A 22,926-nucleotide genomic window follows, 5' to 3' on the forward strand; every position below is an offset into this window, starting at 1 on the left:
GGGGGGTGTCTAACATTTCATTGACACCCCCAGCGTATCGCTTATGGCAGTGTGAACTGCCAAGGGTGCGTTTGCGATGCAGGAACAGGCTGCGAATTCGCAGCCTTCCTGCATCGCATAAGTGTGACCCGGCACTTAGACCAAAAACCTTCTGACTTTAGAACCACGTTAGACTCAATTGGCGTCCCTCTTTGGCTTGGGATGTCTTTAGAAACACCACTTGAAACCAGATTGTCCTATACCGGGATGATCTTTTATCTCTTATAAAACAAAGCTGGGTGATTCTGCACCAGGGAGCTTCACTTTGTGGTCTGACTCTAAACATGAAGATATTGCAGGAACTGGAGCAACTTTCCTAGAAACTTGCAGCTTCAACTTTCAGGGGAAGCTTTTGTTCTTCAGCTGAAACTTTCCCACGCTAAGGAAAGGCTCGCTGCTACTCCATCTTGTGAAAACAGGACGTTACCCACAAGGCCTTATCTGATTAGTCGGAGAGAATGCCGCACTGCAGTCTGTATGCTCATCTGTTTAAGAAAATGCTATGGGTTGGGGCTGTCTTGGTGCTCTGTGGGTGGTTTGTAGATTTATACAGTAGTACATGAATGAACATTGGCACAATGGCATCAAGTGAGTCTGTGCTTCCACGCATTGGAATAGTTTGCTCAGTTTAAGGGCCCTTTTTTTTATTTTATTTTTTTACAGATGGGGTGGGAATTGCACATTTCTCTAGTGTTAGTGTTCCTAAACCCACAACAGTAAAATCAGTCTGTATATGCAGTAAAGCATGCTTATACTTGCTGTGGAATCCAAGGGCTGCATTGTGTAAAAAGGCTATTTGAGCCTCCCCCCCCCCCCTTAGTGTCTCTGAGCCTCCCCCCCCCTTAGTGTCTCTGAGCCTCCCCCCCTTAGTGTCTCTGAGCCTCCCCCCCCTTAGTGTCTCTGAGCCTCCCCCCCTTAGTGTCTCTGAGCCTCCCCCCCCCTTATATAGCCTCTCGATTGCGTGCTCCCTCCCGTCTGTGGTCCTGCAGCCTCATAGGATAGTCTGAAGAGGATGAAAACTCCTATCAGTGTCTGGATAATACCTTTTTAGAAGTCACAAGACGGCCAAATATCTTTTCTCAGCAGTATATGGCAGTTTATATTCTCTAAAAATTGCATTTCCATGGTCTGGGAGACCAGATATAGAGAATGCAGGATCAGTAACACTTAAATTCAGCTCTTCTAGCGACTTGTTGGCTAGGAAGTGAGGAGATATTAACAATTCAAATTGTCACCAAAGCGACAATAGTTGGGAAATCTTCCGATGGTTCCTTTTGACAACTTTGAAGTGGGAAAGCCTAATCTCCAGTTTAGAATGAAGTGGGAAAGCCTAATCTCCAGTTTAGAATGAAGAAAATCTAAGGATGAAAAACCAGATGCACATATTTTCCTGCAGGAGCATTGCACCTGTGATCAGGAGTGTAATGTTGGGCTTCTGCAGACAAACCTGGTAGCTTTCAGCCTTTACCTCCAATACAAGCTGCAGGGCTTGTAAATGAACTGAGCGCTCATCAGCACCCTCAGTCCATTCAGAACTACAAGCCATCTGCCACGGGGGTTGATGGTAGTTGTAGTCCATTCGCAGGAAACTGTAAATGAAATGATGCAACCATGTGTGTGGTGTCCTGCATTGCTGGACGAGAATGTGGTTTTTGAATTGTTGCAGTGGGTAGATCACCGACAATGAAGTGAGTTTGTGGTGGGGGGGGGGGATGTAGAGTAGTAACATGGTTTCCAAAAGGTGGAGATGAGGGTTAATTTACTGAAGGCAAACTACACTTTGAGTGTAGCTGCTCTAAAGCACAAACGTGTGAATGAGTAGAAGCTCTGCCTTCCATCATCCAATCATGTGCAAGCAAAAATGCAGTTTTTATTTTCCTTCCATGTGATTGGGTAAAGGCTTTACTTTGCAAAGAATACCCAATTTACTAAGATTTGGAGCAACTGTGCTTCAAAAGTGCATTCTGTTTGCCTTTAATTGTTTCCAGCCCAAGCCAATTCTGGCATTCCCCTCCTACATGTAAAAATCATCATTTTGCTAAAAAATTAGGCACCCCCCACATATATTTTTCATTGATACCCTAGGGGGGGAAAAAATGGCAGTCCTTGCGACTTTTTATGCCTCCCGGTTGTCCATCTGTAAGAACAATCAAGCAGGTATGGTTTCTTTACATTGCAGGGAATCTTTGAATCTGAATGATGAGTGCAGCCTGCAGGCATCGGATTCAATGAGATTCCCTGCAATGTAAAAGCACTTAAACTCGAATGTCATATCTCCAACAAAGAAGCGATTAGTCTCATTCACCTAGGTGCAGCATACGCTCATACAAGGCCATGTGCCTGCATGGGAATGCACGGGTTAGTGTGGTCAATCCCATGCATGTCAATTGGGATGTATTGGCTGCAGACAGTTGCTGCTCCCAAATTTGACAGCTGTGCACAGCCCAAACACACACTGCATGGCTGTCAAACTTAGGACTGCCTACAATACAGTTAATGCTCCTATTTGTCGGTAGGGACCTATTGGCTGCACAAACACCTGTGCATCCCCATGCAGGCAGACATGGCCCTCACACAGGTGTACCCTGTAGTATGCCCATGTAAGACCTTATTGTGCCAATAGTTTTGGCATTTGGATACATTAGGTTAAACCCAATTGCCAATTTAACAGTATTGTGTGGTCCTTTTTTATTCTTGTATACTCATTCATATTGCCACAATCTGCGTTGATTACAGAATCTGTTTCTGCAGTGGCTAAATGTTCACTTTTGGGGTCTCTAGGGCCCCCCATTGTAGAACATGGCATGCATGCCCCACTTCCCTGTATACCTGTGCATACTGACAGGTGGCAGTCTTGTGACCAGCCCCCCCTGGTTTTGAGTGACCGTTCATGCTGACAGATTCTTGTTAGGAACTTCATCTGCAAAGCAATGTAAAGTATATTGATAAAAATGGAATTATCGAAGACCGGGTCTTTTCTGGCACTTTTTGTTCAAGTTTAAATCAGTATTCTTGCTAAACATATACGTATAACCCCCCCCCCCCCCCCCCCAAAAAAAACATTCTACCTTTTTTGTTGGCGGAGACCCTAGGGCAATGATGGCAAACCTTGGCACCCCAGATGTTTTCTAACTACATTTCCCATGATGCTTATACACTCTACAGTGTAGTTGAGCATCATGGGAAATGTAGTTACAAAACATCTGGGGTGCCAATGTTCACCATCACTGCTCTAGGGAATAAAATGGTGGCCATTGCAATTTTTGTCACATGGTGTTTGTGCAGCAGTTTTCCAAATGAAATTTTGAGGAAAAATATACTGTATACCTAATTTTTAAAAATATAAAGGTTACGCAGAGTAAATGGATACTTAACATGTCACGCTTTATATTTTCTCACGCTTGGAGAATGGCGACAAATTACCATACTTTGATACAAAATTTGACAAGTTACCTGTTTAGAGTTAGACACCATAAATATCCCACCCCCAGTGAAAATTGGCTGCCTAAAGGTTTGTGGAGGGGAGGGGGGGGGGGCTGCTGCCTTACTGCATTGTATGCTAGAAGGTAAAATTCTGCATGCAGCCCCTACCTCCCTCTCTCCTAAATACAAAGAGCACCAGAGCCATGGCTCGGTCACCCCTCACTGGTGCAGACACAGCAGCAGGAGCCATTGGCTCCTGTCAATTGGCCACGGTTTTAGTGACTTGCTATGGGGGCACTTGGTGTTAGGATGCACCGACCTGACTTTTTTGGACCCGATATCTGACGTTGTGAAATCGCCGATACCAGAACCGATCCGGAGCTACACAAAGCAAGCGGCTGCAGTACAGAGCAAAGCTGCTGCTTCATGTGTGCAGCTCCTCCATTCACAGGCTGAGTGAATCTGATATCACTCCGCCTGTGAGCTGGCCCTATACAGGAAGTAGCGGCTACCATCCCATACTACTACTGCACCTAGTAAGGGATGGCTGAACCGTTGCCAAGCAAAAACCGGATCGGCCAGTGGATTGGTCAATGTTACCGATCCCAAGATCCATCTAAAATGGCCATATCGGTGCCGATGTCCGATCAGTGCATCCCTACTTGGTGTTGGGCAGAGAAGCCAGGACCACTGACGGGTATTAGAGAATGGGGCTGCTCTGTGCAAAACCAACAGCAGAGGGAAGTGTGCCATTTTATATAAGAAAAAAAAATAAAATTTCTTAACATTACAGCTTGCTGGGAATTGAATTGGTTTACATGTTGCGTACCTGTTGTGGTTAAATTTGTCTTTTTTTTCTTGTTTTGTAGAATTCAAGGAGGCTTTCTCCTTATTCGACAAAGATGGCGATGGCACCATCACCACTAAAGAACTTGGAACAGTTATGCGATCATTGGGACAGAATCCTACTGAAGCTGAGCTGCAAGACATGATAAATGAGGTGGATGCTGATGGTGAGTTTTAGCTTGGAATAAAGCACGGCTTGTGGCCTGCTGGGGTTTATATGCATCTTGTCCTGGATCAGAGTTGGGTGTACATCTGCGGGTTGACTGCTTTGCTCCCTGGCTGCACACCTTTCTTTCACTCCCATCAGCTGCTCTGAAGGCTGGAAACCCCCAGTGGATTTACTGAATGCTCACACCTATGAAACTTGGGACTCTATCCCCAACTTCATGCTAAACAGCAGATGGATGAATCTTGCACCATGACTATTGTATTCCTCCAGCTGGAATCTGCATCTATCAAAATACATGAACAAGGGCTGGCTGCCCTACCTGCCTTGCAGTAAACCTGTGCATGGCACAGATGTTTGGTTTGTTCTTGCACATCATTGCTGTAAGATCATGTCACCATGCTTGGCCACTACAAGAAAAAGGGGTTGCTGCCGGAAAGGTTACCATACTATTATAAAGTACATGGCAATCAAAGTGATTGAAGCATGATGCATACAGGGAGCATAGTCAGTTTTTTTTATCTCAGCAATGCTAAAATGACACCAACCAACTCCCACCCCCTATCTGGTCTTCCTGGAGTGTGCCCAATTAATAAAAACACCCCTCTGCCTATGCTAACAGAAACCTCAGAATAAAAAAAACTGCTCCAGTCAGATCCAAACCTATTTTAGAATGTGATCTGCAACACAAAGCGACTAGGAAGTTGCATGATGCAAGTTCCAGGAAGTACCCTCTCGTAGACCGTGCTAGATGGTTCCAGGAAGTACGCTCTCGTAGACCGTGCTAGATGGTTCCAGGAAGTACCCTCTCGTAGACCGTGCTAGATGGTTCCAGGAAGTACGCTCTCGTAGACCGTGCTAGATGGTTCCAGGAAGTACCCTCTCGTAGACCGTGCTAGATGGTTCCAGGAAGTACCCTCTCGTAGACCGTGCTAGATGGTTCCAGGAAGTACCCTCTCGTAGACCGTGCTAGATGGTTCCAGGAAGTACCCTCTCGTAGACCGTGCTAGATGGTTCCAGGAAGTACTCTCTCGTAGACCGTGCTAGATGGTTCCAGGAAGTACTCTCTCGTAGACCGTGCTAGATGGTTCCAGGAAGTACTCTCTCGTAGACCGTGCTAGATGGTTCCAGGAAGTACTCTCTCGTAGACCGTGCTAGATGGTTCCAGGAAGTACTCTCTCGTAGACCGTGCTAGATGGTTCCAGGAAGTACCCTCTCGTAGACCGTGCTAGATGGTTCCAGGAAGTACCCTCTCGTAGACCGTGCTAGAGGGTTCCAGGAAGTACCCTCTCGTAGACCGTGCTAGAGGGTTCCAGGAAGTACCCTCTCGTAGACCGTGCTAGAGGGTTCCAGGAAGTACTCTCTCGTAGACCGTGCTAGATGGTTCCAGGAAGTACTCTCTCGTAGACCGTGCTAGATGGTTCCAGGAAGTACTCTCTCGTAGACCGTGCTAGATGGTTCCAGGAAGTACTCTCTCGTAGACCGTGCTAGATGGTTCCAGGAAGTACCCTCTCGTAGACCGTGCTAGATGGTTCCAGGAAGTACCCTCTCGTAGACCGTGCTAGAGGGTTCCAGGAAGTACCCTCTCGTAGACCGTGCTAGAGGGTTCCAGGAAGTACCCTCTCGTAGACCGTGCTAGAGGGTTCCAGGAAGTACCCTCTCGTAGACCGTGCTAGAGGGTTCCAGGAAGTACCCTCTCGTAGACCGTGCTAGAGGGTTCCAGGAAGTACCCTCTCGTAGACTGTGCTAGAGGGTTCCAGGAAGTACCCTCTCGTAGACCGTGCTAGAGGGTTCCAGGAAGTACCCTCTCGTAGACCGTGCTAGAGGGTTCCAGGAAGTACCCTCTCGTAGACCGTGCTAGAGGGTTCCAGGAAGTACCCTCTCGTAGACCGTGCTAGAGGGTTCCAGGAAGTACTCTCTCGTAGACCGTGCTAGATGGTTCCAGGAAGTACTCTCTCGTAGACCGTGCTAGATGGTTCCAGGAAGTACCCTCTCGTAGACCGTGCTAGAGGGTTCCAGGAAGTACCCTCTCGTAGACCGTGCTAGAGGGTTCCAGGAAGTACCCTCTCGTAGACCGTGCTAGAGGGTTCCAGGAAGTACCCTCTCGTAGACCGTGCTAGATGGTTCCAGGAAGTACTCTCTCGTAGACCGTGCTAGATGGTTCCAGGAAGTACTCTCTCGTAGACCGTGCTAGATGGTTCCAGGAAGTACTCTCTCGTAGACCGTGCTAGATGGTTCCAGGAAGTACTCTCTCGTAGACCGTGCTAGAGGGTTCCAGGAAGTACCCTCTCGTAGACCGTGCTAGAGGGTTCCAGGAAGTACCCTCTCGTAGACCGTGCTAGAGGGTTCCAGGAAGTACCCTCTCGTAGACCGTGCTAGATGGTTCCAGGAAGTACCCTCTCGTAGACCGTGCTAGAGGGTTCCAGGAAGTACCCTCTCGTAGACCGTGCTAGAGGGTTCCAGGAAGTACCCTCTCGTAGACCGTGCTAGAGGGTTCCAGGAAGTACCCTCTCGTAGACCGTTCCAGGAAGTACCCTCTCGTAGACCGTGCTAGAGGGTTCCAGGAAGTTTACTCCCTCTTTAAAGGAGTTGAATGCTTAGGACAGTAATAGGGGGTAGGAGGGGGTACTACACTTCTCTGCATTGACAGCTGTTTAAAGTGACAAATATGAAGGAAAATCTTTATATTTTTTTTCCTCAGAGCCTTTATTTTGGTTGCTGACAATTGTGACTTTGTGACGTCCACCATTGGAGACCAAATCTTAGCAAAATTTGTGGGAAATGCAAAAAACTTGCCATTCTTGTCATGGATTATTTGTTCTGTGAATGTTAATGGCTTTTATATAAAGTAGGATGCCGCACTTCTGTCAGCCCATGACCTAGATTTAGATGGTGGCCTAGGCTTCTCCCCGGGCAACGCTACGGACACATCACCCCACGGTGCCTTGATCTGTCGCCAAGCCCTGTGGGTGGGGTAAACTTATCAGTGTTGTCTGACAGAAGTGCCACGTTCTACTTCATCATATACTGGCTTGGATGTGGACAATGGACACCAGCACCCTTTTTATATAGTGAATCGCCAGAGGGGAACAATCAAGCCCTCTGTTATCAAATAGATTTCACTGATGGTTTTATCAGAGACTGGTTTAGGCGCTCAGAGTTCATATAGATATAAGCTGAAACAATTGCAGATAAAAGTGTTGATGTACACAGGTGGGGCAAAAACAGTTCGCACGGGGGGGGGGGGGGGGGGATTAAGAGTCCATGTGCAAATTTCTGACAGTTCTTAGAGGCAATCCAAGGGTGATCCGCAGCTCAGGGTCAGCTCATTTAAACATACTGATGGTTTTATCAGTCATTTACATTATTGTAGGACTAAAGACACTTTTTTTTTTTGACCCCTTGAAGCATGTTGGCTTTTAGTACAAATGGCTACATTAACCACTTGCCGACCGCCGCAAGTACATATACTGCGGCGGTCAGCCCCTCACAGGCAAAGTGACGTATGGGTACGTCACTAGCCTGTGAGGCCCTAGGGAGCGAGCGCCGCGCTCCCGCTGGGTCACGGACCCACCCGCGCGTGTACCCGGCAGACCCTATGTCCGCCAGGCACTCGCGATCGTCGTTAGAGCGGGAGAAAGGCAGGCGGCTGATGTAAACAAGCCGCCTGTCATTCTCCCCTGTGTAAGAATAGTGATCGTACGGTTCTACTATGTAGGACCGTTGATCACTGTTCCTACACCTCAAGCCACAGCCAATCAGTTAGAAACACGCCCCTAGGGACACGCAACCCCTCCTTCTCAAAAGTTAACCCCTTCACTGCCAGTGTCATTTTTACAGTAACAGTGCATATGTATAGCACTGATTACTGCAGTAATGTCACTGGTAACCCCAAAAGTGTCAAATGTCAGTCAAGGGTCCGATCTGTCCGCCACAATGTCGCAGTCCCGCAAAAAAAAATCAGATCGTCGCCATTACACGTTAAAAAAAAAAAAGACAAATCTTTCCCTTAGTTAGTAAACGCAATAACTTTTGCGCAAACCAATCAAAATACGCTCTTTGCAATATTTTTGGTTAAAAAAAAAAAAATGTAGCATAAAACAAATTGGCCTAAAATGTTAAATTTTGATTTTTTTACTTTTTTTTGGGGGGGGGGGGGGGGGAATTTCATATAAAAAAATTTTGAAAATGTTTCTGCAAAATTGACGCTTTTTTTTTATAGCGCATGATCAAAAAATCGCACAGGTGATCAAATACCACCAAAAGAAAGCTCTGGGGGAAAGAAGGTTTAGGTACAGCGTCGCAGGACCACGCAATTGTCCGTTAAAGTCACACAGTGCCGAATCGCAAAATAGGCCCTGGTCAGGAAGGGGGTAAAATCTTCCGGGGCTTAAGTGGTTAAAGGAGTTGTAAAGGCAGAAGGTTTTATCTTCATGCATTTTATGCTCTAAGATGAAAAGCCTTCTGTGTGCGTCAGTATCCGGCAATGTCCCGTCGGTATCCGGCAATGTCCCCGAGTCTTTCCCGTCTTTCCCCCTCCTGACTGACAGCAGCAGGAGCCAATGGCGCTGCTGCTGTGTCTCAGCCAGTCAATCAGGAGAGAAGGGTTTGTGGCCAGGCCATTGCTCCTAACACGGAGCTGTGACTCGGCTCGGGTGCCCCCATAGCAAGCTGCTTGATGTGGGGGCACTTAGCAGGGGGGTGGGGGGGCAGGAGCTCTGAAGAGGGACCCTAGAAGAGGATTGGGGCTGCTCTGTGCAAAACGAACTGCAGAGGGAAGTATAACATTTTCAATAGATTTTAAAATCCCTTTAAATGGACTTCTCTCTGGGCCTGGTGCTCCTTCCACTTTGTATTCATTGGTAGAATACATTGCTTTCGCTGAGCACCAATCAGTCTTGTGTGTTTGGCTATAAGACAGGAGGTCTTGGCTTGCACCCTGACCAGTGCGTTATGCAATAGGTGGCCTCGGCTACATACACTTTATACCGCACATCCAGTGGCCTCACATGTTAGTGAGGGACATGGTTCACTTGGCCTAAAAATATGTCCAGTTTTTTTGTTAAATCAGCACAACTGGAATATGAAACGGAATACTTATTATAATGCACTGGAAAAAAGGCAGGTACAGGTTTTGTCTTTAAGGGCTAAGTTCATTTTTGGGGATAACCTAGATGTGGGTGTAACATGTTCAGACAGGAACTTAGCCTTAAAGTGATTGTAAAGGCTTGTTTAAAAAAAAAAACAGGTTTTGCACAGAGCAGCCCGGATCCTCTTCTTGGGTTCCTCTTCGGTGCTTCTGGCCCCTCCCTCCTGTTGAGTGCCCCGAAGCAAGCAACTTGCTGTGGAGGCAACCGAGCCAAGCTGCAGTTTGCACCCTACCTCTCTCCTGATTGGCTGACTTTGAGACACAGCCACGGTGCCATTGATTTCTGGGGCTGTCAAACAGCAGAGTCCCAGATGGCCGAGGGACTTGTGGACAGAGATGGGGCTCAGGTCAGTGTTAGGGGGTGCTGGGGTGGCTGCTTCACAGAATGCTCTATTTTAATGCATAGGATGCATTAAATTAAAAACTTCTCCCTTTAACACCTTCCCCCCCCCCCCCCTGGCCTATAGCAGATTGACAGCTGGGCAGTGGCTTTACCATTCTAACTGGACGTCATGATGCCCTTTAGGATGGGCCGCTCGTGCAAACCCCCAGGGGGTGTGCAATGATTGGTGGTGCCATGATTATCAGTGCTGCGCATCAATGCACCTAAGTCAAGGAGAAATTATTTACATTTTCATGATTTTTTTTGACACAAAAAACCAATGGTTTAACACCACCAAAAAGCTGTCTGAAATGTCATATAGGGTACAATGAATGACATTTTGTGTGGTCATGCAACAAAGTGTGACGGCGCTGAAATCTGAAAAGTGTCCTGGGCAGGAAGGGGTTGAAGATGTCCAGTATTGAAGTCATTAAGTAGAACTATAGGCAAAACCTTTTCTCTCTTTGGATAGAGTAGGGGGAGAGGGTATGACCCCCCCCCCCCCCCCGGTCGGAGTAGGGGGAGAGGGTATGACCCCACCCCCCCCCCCCCCGGTCGGAGTAGGGGGAGAGGGTATGACCCCACCCCCCCCCCCCCCCCCCCGGTCGGAGTAGGGGGAGAGGGTATGACCCCCCCCCTGTCGGAGTAGGGGGGGAGGGTATGTCGGTTTATTTTTTGCCTTCCTTCTCTCCCATTGGCTATGGAACAGGAAGTGAAGGGAAATGTCCCCAAACAGGAAGTGAGGAAATCGCCTACAAAAGAGGACTTATTAGTGACCCCCCCCAGGTCACCAGAACTAGTGTCCCCATTGGAAGATTTCCCCTTGTACGTCTGGGGACATCCCAAAATGTGGGTTTTTCTTTCACTTTACCATCACTGCAAATGAAACGGAACAAATAAAGGGTGAATCTCCCTAACTGGAGCACACGGCAATACAAAATGACGGGTTCTAATCCATCTCCACTATCCAAAAGGATAGTTTTACTGATTGCCTTTACACAATATCTTCTCCTTCCATAAAATAGTGCAAACACTAATTTGCAATATATCCATTCTAACGAGGGGGTCATTTCTCTATATTTTCACAACTAGTGGCCACTGTGCCAAAATTATATATATATATATATAAAAAAATTTTTCCCCTTGGCAACAATTTTTGTAAACACCCCCCCCCCCCTCGATAATTACATCTCTCATAAAAGGACCTGGGAGTCGCACACCAGGAACCTCCTGTCCTTCAAGAAAGACCGGTTTAGCGAGTGTCAGTCAGTTAATCTCAAAGGCTGATGGCAGACACTTCCGCTCCACAGCCTGCACACTTATGCCCCATACACACTATCAGATTATCTGCAGACTTTGTCTGCAGACTTACCAAAACCATATAATATGAGGTCAAACCTAAACACTTTCAATTTGTATGCAATCCGGCAGGCCCTTGCACTACATAGAAAAGGTAAGTCTGCAGATAATCTGCACGTGTGTATGGGGCATTACTTACTCCCTATTGCTGATGCATTTCCAACAACCTGCACACATTAATCCCTATTGCTGCTGCATTTCCCATGGCAAGACGGGAAATGTGGTTGCTAAGCAGCTGTGCATGTTCGCTGAATTGCATCTTCACTTTTCCCACTACCATGAGTATAGCTGCATTTACTGTATATAAAAGATGGAAGTTGTCCTTAACAAGGTAACTTTTCAGAAAATTTAGAGACTGGGAAGGGTGACAATCAGTAACTAGCTTTGAGTTCAGCTTTAAAAGATTCTCTAAAGTATTCCCATTCCTGGCCCTCAGTTTGAGCAATAATTACGTTTTTTGCCTTTAGTTATACTTAAAGTTTTGAATAGTGGAGAGAGGTTTGAAGCCCTGTCAGGACAGAGGGTGAATCTCCCTAATGGGGACACAGACTGCAATAACTGTTTTGCCATGTCATTAAGTGAGCAATTCCCAAATTTTGGGTTGTCCCCAGTAATGGGGGAATCTTCCAATGGGAGACGCTGGTTCTGATGACCTGGGGGTTCCCAAGGAATTCCTTTAATTTGCTGGGATTTCCTCACTTCACATCCTGTCCCATAGGCAAACAGGAAGGGAAATCTCCCCAGTGGGATGCAGATGGCAAATCTGACCGTTACAACCCTCCCTTACTCTGTCCAAAATGTTCAGTTTTGCCTAGAGTTCTACTGGAGGGGGGGAGCTGGTGTGTGCGCCCAGAGCCGTTGCTTTGGCTCCCACTGCTATCAATCCTGCAGCTGTCTCCGCCTTTGCAAAGCACAAGAGGCCTAAAGTGGTTATAGTTGGTGATTGTAAAGTCTCCGTTGTTAAAATAAAATGTTACCACCTCTGTGGTTTTGCACAGAGCAGCCCAGATCCTCTTCTCGGGTCCCTGGTTGGAGTTCTCCTGGCCACTCCCTCCTGTTGAGTGTCCCCACAGCAAGCTGCTTGTTTTGGGGGCACCCGAGCTGAGCCACAGCTCCCTGTCCATTCAGACATGGATCTGTGGCCTGGCCCCGCCTCCTTTCTCCTGATTGGCTGGCTTTGACAGCAGCAGGAGCCAATTGTGCCGCACTGCTTAGAAACTCCCATCACTGGATAAAGATGGGGGGGTTAGGGGGGTTTCTAAACAAAGGTTTTTTTCTTTTTTTTTTTTTTCCCATCTTGTTGCATAGAAAGCATCTTCTGCCTTACAATCCCTTTAAAGGGGTGTGAATATCGGGCCACAGGGTGACCAATATTGATGGTAGAACTAAGATTGTGTAAAATTGTGACCACAACATATTGACTCTCTCATAACCTGAAGGAGACTACTGCTTAATTTTGAGAGCTGTGGTCAGACTTCCTCAGTGGTGAAATGGGTGTTTGTGGTGAAGATCTTCTGTAATGGGATCTCTTGTTATGCAGGCAATGGCACAATCGATTTCCCTGAATTCCTCACCATGATGGCAAGAAAAATGAAGGACACGGACAGTGAGGAGGAAATCCGTGAAGCCTTCAGAGTCTTTGACAAGGTAACGGCGCGGTCTCTGCTATTGTCACACCTGATTGGAGGGTTAATGATGCGCAATGCTGATGCAGGTTTTTATTTTTGCTTTCAGGACGGTAACGGCTATATCAGTGCTGCTGAGCTCCGCCATGTAATGACTAATCTAGGAGAAAAACTAACAGACGAAGAAGTAGATGAAATGATCAGAGAAGCAGACATAGATGGGGATGGACAGGTCAATTATGAAGGTAAGGACATGTGGCGGTGGTCAGCCTTTCCTTTGTCTCTGGGCTATCGAATGGGCATAAGTAACTGTACTAATCCAAGATGGGAAGGTACACACCTGACGTGTCCTTGCTAACAGTTCTTAATTTGGTTGTGCTAATAAAATCTGTTTTAAGCATGGACATATGCAGGGGTGCACTCCTTCCTAACTTGGATCAGCACTCTGGGCTTCACACCTGGCTTTGGAGGTTGAGCGCTGCAGTTGAAATCCTGGATATCTTTTCTAATGTCTTGACCTGCCTCTGGCCCACAGGAGGTGAACGACTTTGTCCTCAAACCTCCCCCCATTGCATATGCACCAATACTTTGATCGGTGACGGTTTAGATCCTACAGAGCAGATATAGGACTTTTTGGTTGAATTTAGCTAATTTTTCACTTTGCTATGCAAGGGGAAAGCAAAAGTTTCTGTATGTCCTCCTTTATATCCCATAGCTCAGTGGTCCTCAACCCTGGCCTACACGGCCCACTAACAGGCCAGATTTTAGGTATTACCTTGGGGAGATGCAGACTAGAGTACTGCAATCACTGAGCAGCAAATGATATCACCTGTGATGGATTTCAGTTATCTTGCAAATCTGGCCTGTCAGTGGGCCCTGTAGGCCAGGGTTGAGGACCACTGCCATAGCTTGTAGGCAGTATAGCGTTTGTGCAAAACTAATATATGCTTGGGTTTTTTTTTTTTTTTAACCAAAAACATGTAGCAGAGAACATATTGGGCTAAATTGATGAAGAAATTTGTTTTTATAGCAACATTTTTCTCTATCATCCAGCGACAGATGCAGCCTTGTGGTCTCCATGAGCTGAGTGGGTTATGCTCCTCCCATAACCCACTTAGCTCATGGAGATGAGGCTGCATCTGTCGCTAAACAGCAGAGAAATTTTTCAGTAAAAGCTTTACAATTTTTTTTTTTTTTTTTTACACAAATAAAAACCTCAGAGGTGATCAAAAACCACCAAAAGAGCTCCATTTGGGGGGAACCTACATTTTCTTTGGGTACAGTGTCGCTCAATTGCAGTTGTCAAAGAAACACAATGCTATATTGCAAAAAATAACCTGGTCATGTAGGTACTTCTGGAGCTGAAGCGGCTAATGAGACATGCAGGGTTTAAAAGAATGTAGAATGGGCTCCACTGAATGGAATGCAAATTGCATTGCAATACATCCCTTCCTGACTTTGCTAGCCAGGGAAAGACGGGGTGACCCAGAAGTGACGATACATATTGCTTTCCAGGTCACCAACAAGAGCTTTCCCCACGGCCCTGCAGATGAGCAATCGGACCCTGGAATACATGGGGGGGGGGGGGGGTGGAAGCAATCGGGTGACAGCGGAGCCACCTGAATGCTTCCACCTGACAGGAGTCTGTTCATTTTACACACGATCCTGGTGGCTGCAGCTATCGGATTGTATGTAGGGCTGGATGTACATACCTGGCAGCAAAGGGGTTAAAAGTCCCCCAGCAGCTTTCAGACAAAAGAATGTTGGTCATTTGTAGCGCCTTCACTTGTGCAAGACTTGCATTGAAAAGTAGCTGACCTTCTCCATTATAGTCTGCGGTTAATGGTTAGTGTTTCCAGTACAGAATGAGGAAGTTACAGTTGAACTTTTAGTGTGGGCAGAATGTGCAGAGATGGCAGATAATGCGTGTCATTACAAAGTACAGACTTTCTTTTTTAACCCATTGACTTTGCAGTGCATTATTGCATGGTATGCCCAACATATACATGCATTGGGTAAGGTAGCAAATTGACATGAATGTGCTGGGGAAAAAACCCTAACCACTTCAAGACCACAATACAGATATAGAAGTTAAAGCTTTAAAGTGGTTTACCGGAGCTATGGCTGTTACCCCAACAAACCCCGCCCCCTGGTGTTTTTTGAGCTTTGGTTCCACCAGCTCACCTGAGAAACAATCCAAAGGAGCCACTGGCTGGTCCTAGAGGCGATCAGACTAGATATTCTTTGATCGCCTCTTTGGCTTTGGAGGACCAGGGCGGCGGCATGACATTTCTGGTCCAGAGGTGGTTTTTTATTTTTTTTGTGCAGAGATTTGGGGTATTTTGACCCCAGATCCTCCATAGAGTACCAGTCTTCCTTATTTCTATTACAAGGGATTTACATTCCTTGTAATATGAATTAAACATTAAACTAGAAGAAAAAAATCAGACTATGTAAAACGGAAGAAAAATTTAAAGCACCCCCACCCCCCCTGTGTTTGCACATGGAAGCATATGGAAGCCTCGCATGCATATGCAAACGGTGTTCACACCACATGTGAGGTATCCCAGTTGTTAGAGCTTTGCTTGTAGATTAACTACAGGGCGCTTGGAAGTGCTCAAGTAGTTAATTGATCTTGCAGTTCAGTAACTACCTGCCTGTATTGGTGGTACAGACATTGCACCCGTGCGGGAGCCGTGACATTGCACCCGTGTGGGTTACAATTTTTTTTGCCATTCTTTGGTTTACTAAAGGTAAACAGACTGTACTTTGCAAGTGCAGTTGCTCCAGAGCTTGGTATACTAGGTCCAGCTCCAATTTGCAAGGAAAAACGCATTTTTGCTTGCACTTGATTAGATGATGGCAGTCACCAGAGCTTCTCATTTACTAAGCTCTGAAGAAATTGCAGAGTGCACAATCTATTTGCCTTAAGTAAATCAACCCCTTTATGTACTTCTGAGGAACGGGTTGCTGTGACCCTGGGATGGTGTCTGGTTAAAAATATAGGTATTTTGGCTGTGGCCTTCAGGTTGCAGGAATTATAGGATGTTAGTAGCCGACGTGACTGGGGGGGGTGTAATCAGGCGGTGTATGGCAGTAGGTTAGGTGGTGGTCGTCTTCTCACATGATCACTAATCCACTACCTTTGTTTTTCTCTACAGAATTCGTACAGATGATGACTGCAAAATGAAGACTTGCCCCCCATCTCCCTTCTAGAATCAAACTGAATCCTTTACTTACCTCTTGCAAAAATGTTCATTTACTCATTCTGTTTCTGTATAGCAAAACTGAATGTCAAGAAATTACCTTCTGTCCACACAAAAAAAAAAACAAAAAAAAAAAAAATTCTGCATGTAATGGTTGGTGGTCCTGTCCCCAAAAAAAAGATGAGTTTAAACATCAAGTTTCACAGTATATAAATACTTGTACTACCTTTTTTAACAACAAAGGAAGCACTTAAAGGACTCCCTACGTTCCATTTGCTAAATGATTACTACACTGTTTGGGCTGGCCAGTTTTAACATGCATGCAGCTTGACAATTGAGCACAGATTTGTATTTCAAACAAAGCGAATCAGCCGCCTTTGGCAGATCGTGTTAATGAAATTTGTAGTATAAAAAAAATTGTCATAGCTGGCTTACTTTAAAATTGGTTTATACCTCAGGATGGTATGCAGCAAAATGGTTGAAGGGTGCAAGTGTTGAAGAATCTAATCCCCCCCCCCCCCTCTTTCTGGTTGAAATGTTCTTTTGTACCTGGTGTGCTTCAAGATCCAACCCTATTGGAAGATGACATGTCTGTTTTCCGGGTTTAAAAAAAAATTGTTTGTGCTGCGCTAGAGTTGAGACGGGAGTTGGGGCTGTCGTACCATTCAGGTTTTTAAAAAAAAAGAATTGTTCACCGCCGGGGAGCATCTTTGGACTCTCTAACTTAAGACGTCTGTACCAGACTTGGAGCCGACAAGATTCCTATGTCAATATAGGACTACAGCACAAACTATCAACAAAAAGGCTGTTCAAGAAAAAAAAACTTCAAAAATGTCCATTCCAAGTTGTAAATGCTAGTTTTATTTTTGTTTTGTTTTTCCAATAAAAGACCATTAACATAACTTTTTTTTTTTTTTTTTTTTTGGACACACTTTAATTTATTCATCCATCCATGTACAGACTGCTTTTTTTTTTTTCATTGTTTAGCTAGTTTTTTTTAAATCCTCCTAGATGCAACCTTGAACGTCTCTTCCCCCTTTTTAGAGATTCCTATTCACGTTCTCTTAGTAGTGATCCCATTTTTGGTTTGAGCTTTGTACAGTCTGTTGCAATTGGTTTAGGTTTTTTTTTTGCGCTGTTGGGCGAGTGGTCTTGCCATGCACAGATTGCCGTTCTGCAGTAGAGGTTTCGCCGCCCATGAGTTTTCATTTTGTGTTTTTTTACTCAACGTCTGCATCAACCTAGTTTTGCTAAAGTCTTAATGTGTGACCCTTCCAGGCCCCCCCATGGAGAGCGGCGTTTTTTCTTTTGCATGCACAAAGTGTACAGACCTATAAAGGCACATTTTAGCTGTAATCTGAATTTTGATAAATCGAGGACTTTTGAGAGTTATCCTAGGTGTTAACTGCTGACACCTAGTCAGTGTTTGTTTTTTTTTCTCTCCACATTTCACATGCAAAAAGCTGTATCGCTTCTTGAAGATTGACTGACAGTTGGGTCTCAGTCTTCAGCTCATGCTTTGTGGACGGGCAAGAGAGGGCGACCTCATCGACTTTCGGCGATCTGGTTTGATAAGCTTAAAGGGTGAGCGGATTCCTTTTTGGCTAGTTTTTTGGGAGGGTTTGGTTGGCGATCCGGTTGCTTTACGGAGGGTTTGGTTGGCGATCCGGTTGCTTTACGGAGGGTTTGGTTGGCGATCCGGTTGCTTTACGGAGGGTTTGGTTGGCGATCCGGTTGCTTTACGGAGGGTTTGGTTGGCGATTCGGTTGCTTTACGGAGGGTTTGGTTGGCGATCCAGTTGCTTTATTGGTGGGCTGCAATTCCTTTTTGGCTGGTTTGTGGAGGGTTCAGGGATTTTTGATTTGTGGCTCTAAAGTGAAGCCCATTTTGGAAGCCGCAGTTTTGTAGTTGTTGAGGAAAGTCTGCAGCTGGTTGGTACCTGTTCTCGTGATTGAGGCTGTAATTCTGATTGAACCCACTAGACTAGGTGAAATATATATACTCTTGAAACTGTTGGAATGCGTGACTACTGGTTTCGCAGATATTTTTATATGGATCTAATGTGTATGCTTTATATCCCATGTTTCAGGCTGTGTACAGCAGTTGGGAGAGATTGAAGACTCGTGGGGATGAGTTTTTACCATTTTGGTGTGGGTATTTTTTTTCTCTGGTTTTGATGTACCTGACTTCAAGCATGCACTCTACAAACCTACCCTTGAGAATGACAGGTGCACTGACTAGCAGTCAAAGACGATAGCTGGTCAGGAGGTGGCTAAATTGGTTTGGTTAAGATCTTGGTGGCTTCTTTATGGACAAGCATTGGGGGTTCTGTCCTGTGCCCACTTCCTGTAGACCATCCAGTCAAGGAGCCCTATAATGGTTAAAAGCTGCCTAGATCTTGCTTTAAACTAAACCTTGCAACCTAGGGATGGCTTTTTTTTAACCGGTAGGGGGTAATAAGAAACCTTTCTAGAAGGGCATACCCTCAGTAAAACCAAAATGGCTTCAAAACATCTTAAATTTTTTAGGTGGTGCAGTCAGGTCTTTCTTTCATGACTACAGATAGGGTAGTATTGTTATGGACTTAACGTTTTGTTTTTTAAAATGTTAAAATCTCCACCACCAATGGTAACTCAATCTACACAGAATGCCAAAGACATTAAATTTGCAGTAAATGTGTTGCGGCGTTGGGTGCAGGTGTATCGCCTGCCTTCATTTTGGTTGTTATCTGTTTTGCCCTGGCTGCCGCGAGTGGTAATTTTTGGGAGGGATATTGTGGACTACTGCACTCATTCTACCCATGCCATGACTGGAAGCTTGTGCTAATTCTGAATCCATGCTTGCACTTTAGGGAAATAATAAGCCTTGAAACAAAGACCTGGGATAGAGTAAATGGCTGTCATGTATTGCAATTGAAACTAATAAAGCCAAATAAAAAAAAAACAAGTAAGTCTGTCTGTTATGTTTCTGTTGGGACAGGTGTACAAGGCTTTCTAGGTGAATGTTTATGCATGGTTGGCATAACCCCCCTTAACTTGATTAGTTGTCTCTTGACCTTGCCAGAAAAATGACCACTGTAATAGTCCAGTAGAGTAGCTCAAAAAGCCAACTTGTTTCAGGAATAAATTCCCCACTCATCAAGGCTTGTATGTTGTAAGGGAATTTTTGACCTCATCCCTAAAAAAAAAAAAAAAAAAATCTGTTGGCTTTTTGACTTTGTCATAAAATACTAATTTTTTGTGGAGTATTTCAGGGACCTTCTGGGGCACCCTGGTTGATCAGAGCTGCCTCTAAAAGTTTGATCCAGGTTTTCATGTACTCCCAAGGTGAACACAGCACCACTGCTTATTGATGGTCAATGAGAAGTTGCTGGAACCAAGTACTGAAGGAATGTTGGCCTATTGGGATTGGCTAGATCATGATTCCAGTTTTAAACAAAGCCGAACCAACCATGTAGACTCAAAGCCGAACCAACCATGTAGACTCAAAGCCGAACCAACCATGTAGACTCAAAGCCGAACCAACCATGTAGACTCAAAGCCGAACCAACCATGTAGACTCAAAGCCGAACCAACCATGTAGACTCAAAAGCCGAACCAACCATGTAGACTCAAAAGCCGAACCAACCATGTAGACTCAAAGCCGAACCAACCATGTAGACTCAAAGCCGAACCAACCATGTAGACTCAAAGCCGAACCAACCATGTAGACTCAAAGCCGAACCAACCATGTAGACTCAAAGCCGAACCAACCATGTAGACTCAAAGCCGAACCAACCATGTAGACTCAAAGCCGAACCAACCATGTAGACTCAAAGCCGAACCAACCATGTAGACTCAAAGCCGAACCAACCATGTAGACTCAAAGCCGAACCAACCATGTAGACTCAAAGCCGAACCAACCATGTAGACTCAAAGCCGAACCAACCATGTAGACTCAAAGCCGAACCAACCATGTAGACTCAAAGCCGAACCAACCATGTAGACTCAAAGCCGAACCAACCATGTAGACTCAAAGCCGAACCAACCATGTAGACTCAAAGCCGAACCAACCATGTAGACTCAAAGCCGAACCAACCATGTAGACTCAAAGCCGAACCAACCATGTAGACTCAAAGCCGAACCAACCATGTAGACTCAAAGCCGAACCAACCATGTAGACTCAAAGCCGAACCAACCATGTAGACTCACTCAGTATTTCTGCCTAGTTTACAAATGAAAAGCATGCACAAAGGTGAACATGTGATGGCCTTTACTTGGTGTATGCAGTGAAGGTATAGTCGGTCGAAGATCAGCTTTAAAAGTGCAGATTTTGAAGAGAAAACAATCCATACTTAAAAAGGTGGATGCAGCATCTGTCCCCTGCTGCCTCTACACAAAAGAACTAGGCGATCAAAGACCGCTAATCACTCAGTAACCAGTTCTCATTATGGAAGGCCAAGAACTGTCAGTCACTAGCTTCCTGCTTTGCCTCTCCACCACTTGCTCAAGGCCTAGACTGTGGAGGGGGGGGTGAAAGTAGCTGGCTGTTGGTCTAGGAATCTGGGTGGATCCCTGCAGACCATGGACCAGCTGTGATGTCTGCAGACATTGGGCTTTGGTGCATTGTCTGTCTAATATGGGTCAAAGGAGTAAAGCACTAAGTGCACTCCTACAACCTACAGAAGACTGGCTCTACTTGGATGTTTGTAACCACCTGAAGTGAACAAAGCTCTTTTGGCCAAAGTATATCCCACCATAGTGGACTTGCCTTGAGCCAAAGGACTTAGTGTGATTTGTGCTGTCATTCCGCTATCTGCATGAGCCGCTCTGTCTATGCCAGCCTTTCTCAAGCAGCGTTCAATGAAACCCTAGGGTTCTTCCAGAGGTTGCTAGGGGTTCCATGTACAACGAGCAAGTGCTGCCTCTTGGTTAATTAACTACTGACGACAACAAAGGTATATTTAAATATTTGTAAGGGTGCTTTGGTCCCAATGACCATAAATGTAAGGAGTCTTCCCATTGGCTATTACACTAATCTACGATGAGCTGTAGATTTAGTATTCTCAGGGGTTCCTTGAGATTGGAAAGTAATTTCAAGGGTTGCTCAGCCTTAAGTTTGAGAGAGGCTAGTTTATGTTGACACCAGGGAGGCAGCCCCATCCTCGAGCACACAACAATTTGTCTCAGGGCCTCAGCTGTTCATGGTTCCTATGATACTGGGGGGGTCCTTTCCCTCCACTTGGGTCTCAGATTATACTTGGCTCCTTGTGCTATCTAGTGTGACATTACACCATAATCCCCCTGAAGCTCAGAAATGCATTGTAAGGTGTGGTGGGTCTTTTTTTTTTTTTGAAAAGGTGGTGGGATGAAACCAAAGCAGCCACATAAGTGGCACCAGTTTAACATTTGAGACTAATCACGTCAGCTAATATTGAGTAGATCCCCATTTTTGCCAACAAAACAGCTCTGATATCTTGAGGTATTTACACCACTAGCCCCCTTTTGACTTGGTCCCCAAATGCTCTAACTCCAAACTTGTGTTCCTCAAACCATTCTTGAATTTTTTGTGGCAGGATGCATTATCCTGCTGAAGGAGGCCACTGCCATTGAGGGGATATGGTTTCCATGAAGTGGTGTACTTGGTCAGTAACAATGTTTAATGTAGAAGGTGCTTTTCGAAGTAACATTCACATGAATGGCAGAACATTGCCCAAAGTATCACACTGCCTCTGCCAGTGGGATTGCTTCCCATACCACATCATGGTAAGCGGTGCATCCGGCCATCCATTGGATGAAAATGTGATTCATCAGACTCAGCTGCCTTCTTTCAGTGGTTGAGGTCTTATGTGCACATGCCCATTGTAGGTCCTTTTGGCTATGGACATGGGGTTAGCATGGGTGCCCTGACCAGTCTTTTGACTATGCAGCCACAAACTGCCCATTCTGCTGTGTGGGTAGTGATGGCTAATTGCCCGGGGAGGGTGGTCATGAGTAGCTAAGGCTCATTGATGCATGTGGGGAGTGAAGGCTGTGTAGTCCAATCCTGAACAGCTACTGTAGATCAAAATGCTGGTTCTAATAGAAAGTTGGAACACTGAGCATCCCAGATTGTGTAGTCGGACTGGTCAGGGTGCCCATGCTGACTCGTGCCTACATGAACATGAGAACTGGACCATGGAGAAATGGAAGAAGGTGGCCTGGTATGATGCATCAAATTTTCTTCACCTAATGTGGATGGGCGTGTGCATGTTACCTGGGGAGGAGATGGCACCAGCGTGCACTATGGGATGAAGGCTTAAAGAATCTGCTACTTCTGGCTTGGTGGCAGATGCCACATCATACCGTCAGAGGTCTAGTGGGGTTCCTAGGTCAGGGTTGTTTGGTGACAAATGAGGGACCTCATTTTAGGTGGATGGTCAGGGTATGGTTGATCTGTGTAGAAGAGACCCTTCTATATTCCAATTTTCTTGGATCAGATATGGCTTATACCTATTTATTCTGTTGCAGCAATACTGATGGACAGTAAAGTTGTCATTACTATTTAAATATGGCTTTGAGCTGTATCCACACACCCAGTAATGTGTTGGAAAAGCCTTCTTGGATTGCCCGACGGTCTATTGAAGCTGCTAGCCCTTTTACAGTACTTCGCTCGCTTGGATTTGCTTGAGCTGCTTTGCATGCAGGAAAATGGATCTGAGGGCCGGTTTGAGCAGTCTGGGGCTTGCTCTCTGCTGTTTCAAATTACAGGGT

At 45.6% G+C, this 22,926-nt stretch overlaps 1 protein-coding gene across 1 annotated transcript in view; it reads left to right on the forward strand.

Annotated features, from left to right (window-relative positions):
- The window catches only part of CALM1 (calmodulin 1), a 31,574-nt gene extending 15,017 nt beyond the window's left edge, over positions 1-16,557 (forward strand). Inside the window, exons 3-6 of the mRNA XM_082242803.1 lie at positions 4,332-4,475; positions 12,905-13,011; positions 13,099-13,234; positions 16,151-16,557. Of these exons, the coding sequence (XP_082098929.1) occupies positions 4,332-4,475; positions 12,905-13,011; positions 13,099-13,234; positions 16,151-16,179 (416 nt within the window). The 3' untranslated portion in view covers positions 16,180-16,557. The remainder of the gene's footprint in view (positions 1-4,331; positions 4,476-12,904; positions 13,012-13,098; positions 13,235-16,150) is intronic.
- Positions 16,558-22,926: the final 6,369 nt, after the last annotated feature.

This window comes from Pelophylax lessonae (assembly GCF_965119305.1).
Source record: "Pelophylax lessonae genome assembly, chromosome: 13".
NCBI classification, from domain to species: domain Eukaryota; kingdom Metazoa; phylum Chordata; class Amphibia; order Anura; family Ranidae; genus Pelophylax; species Pelophylax lessonae.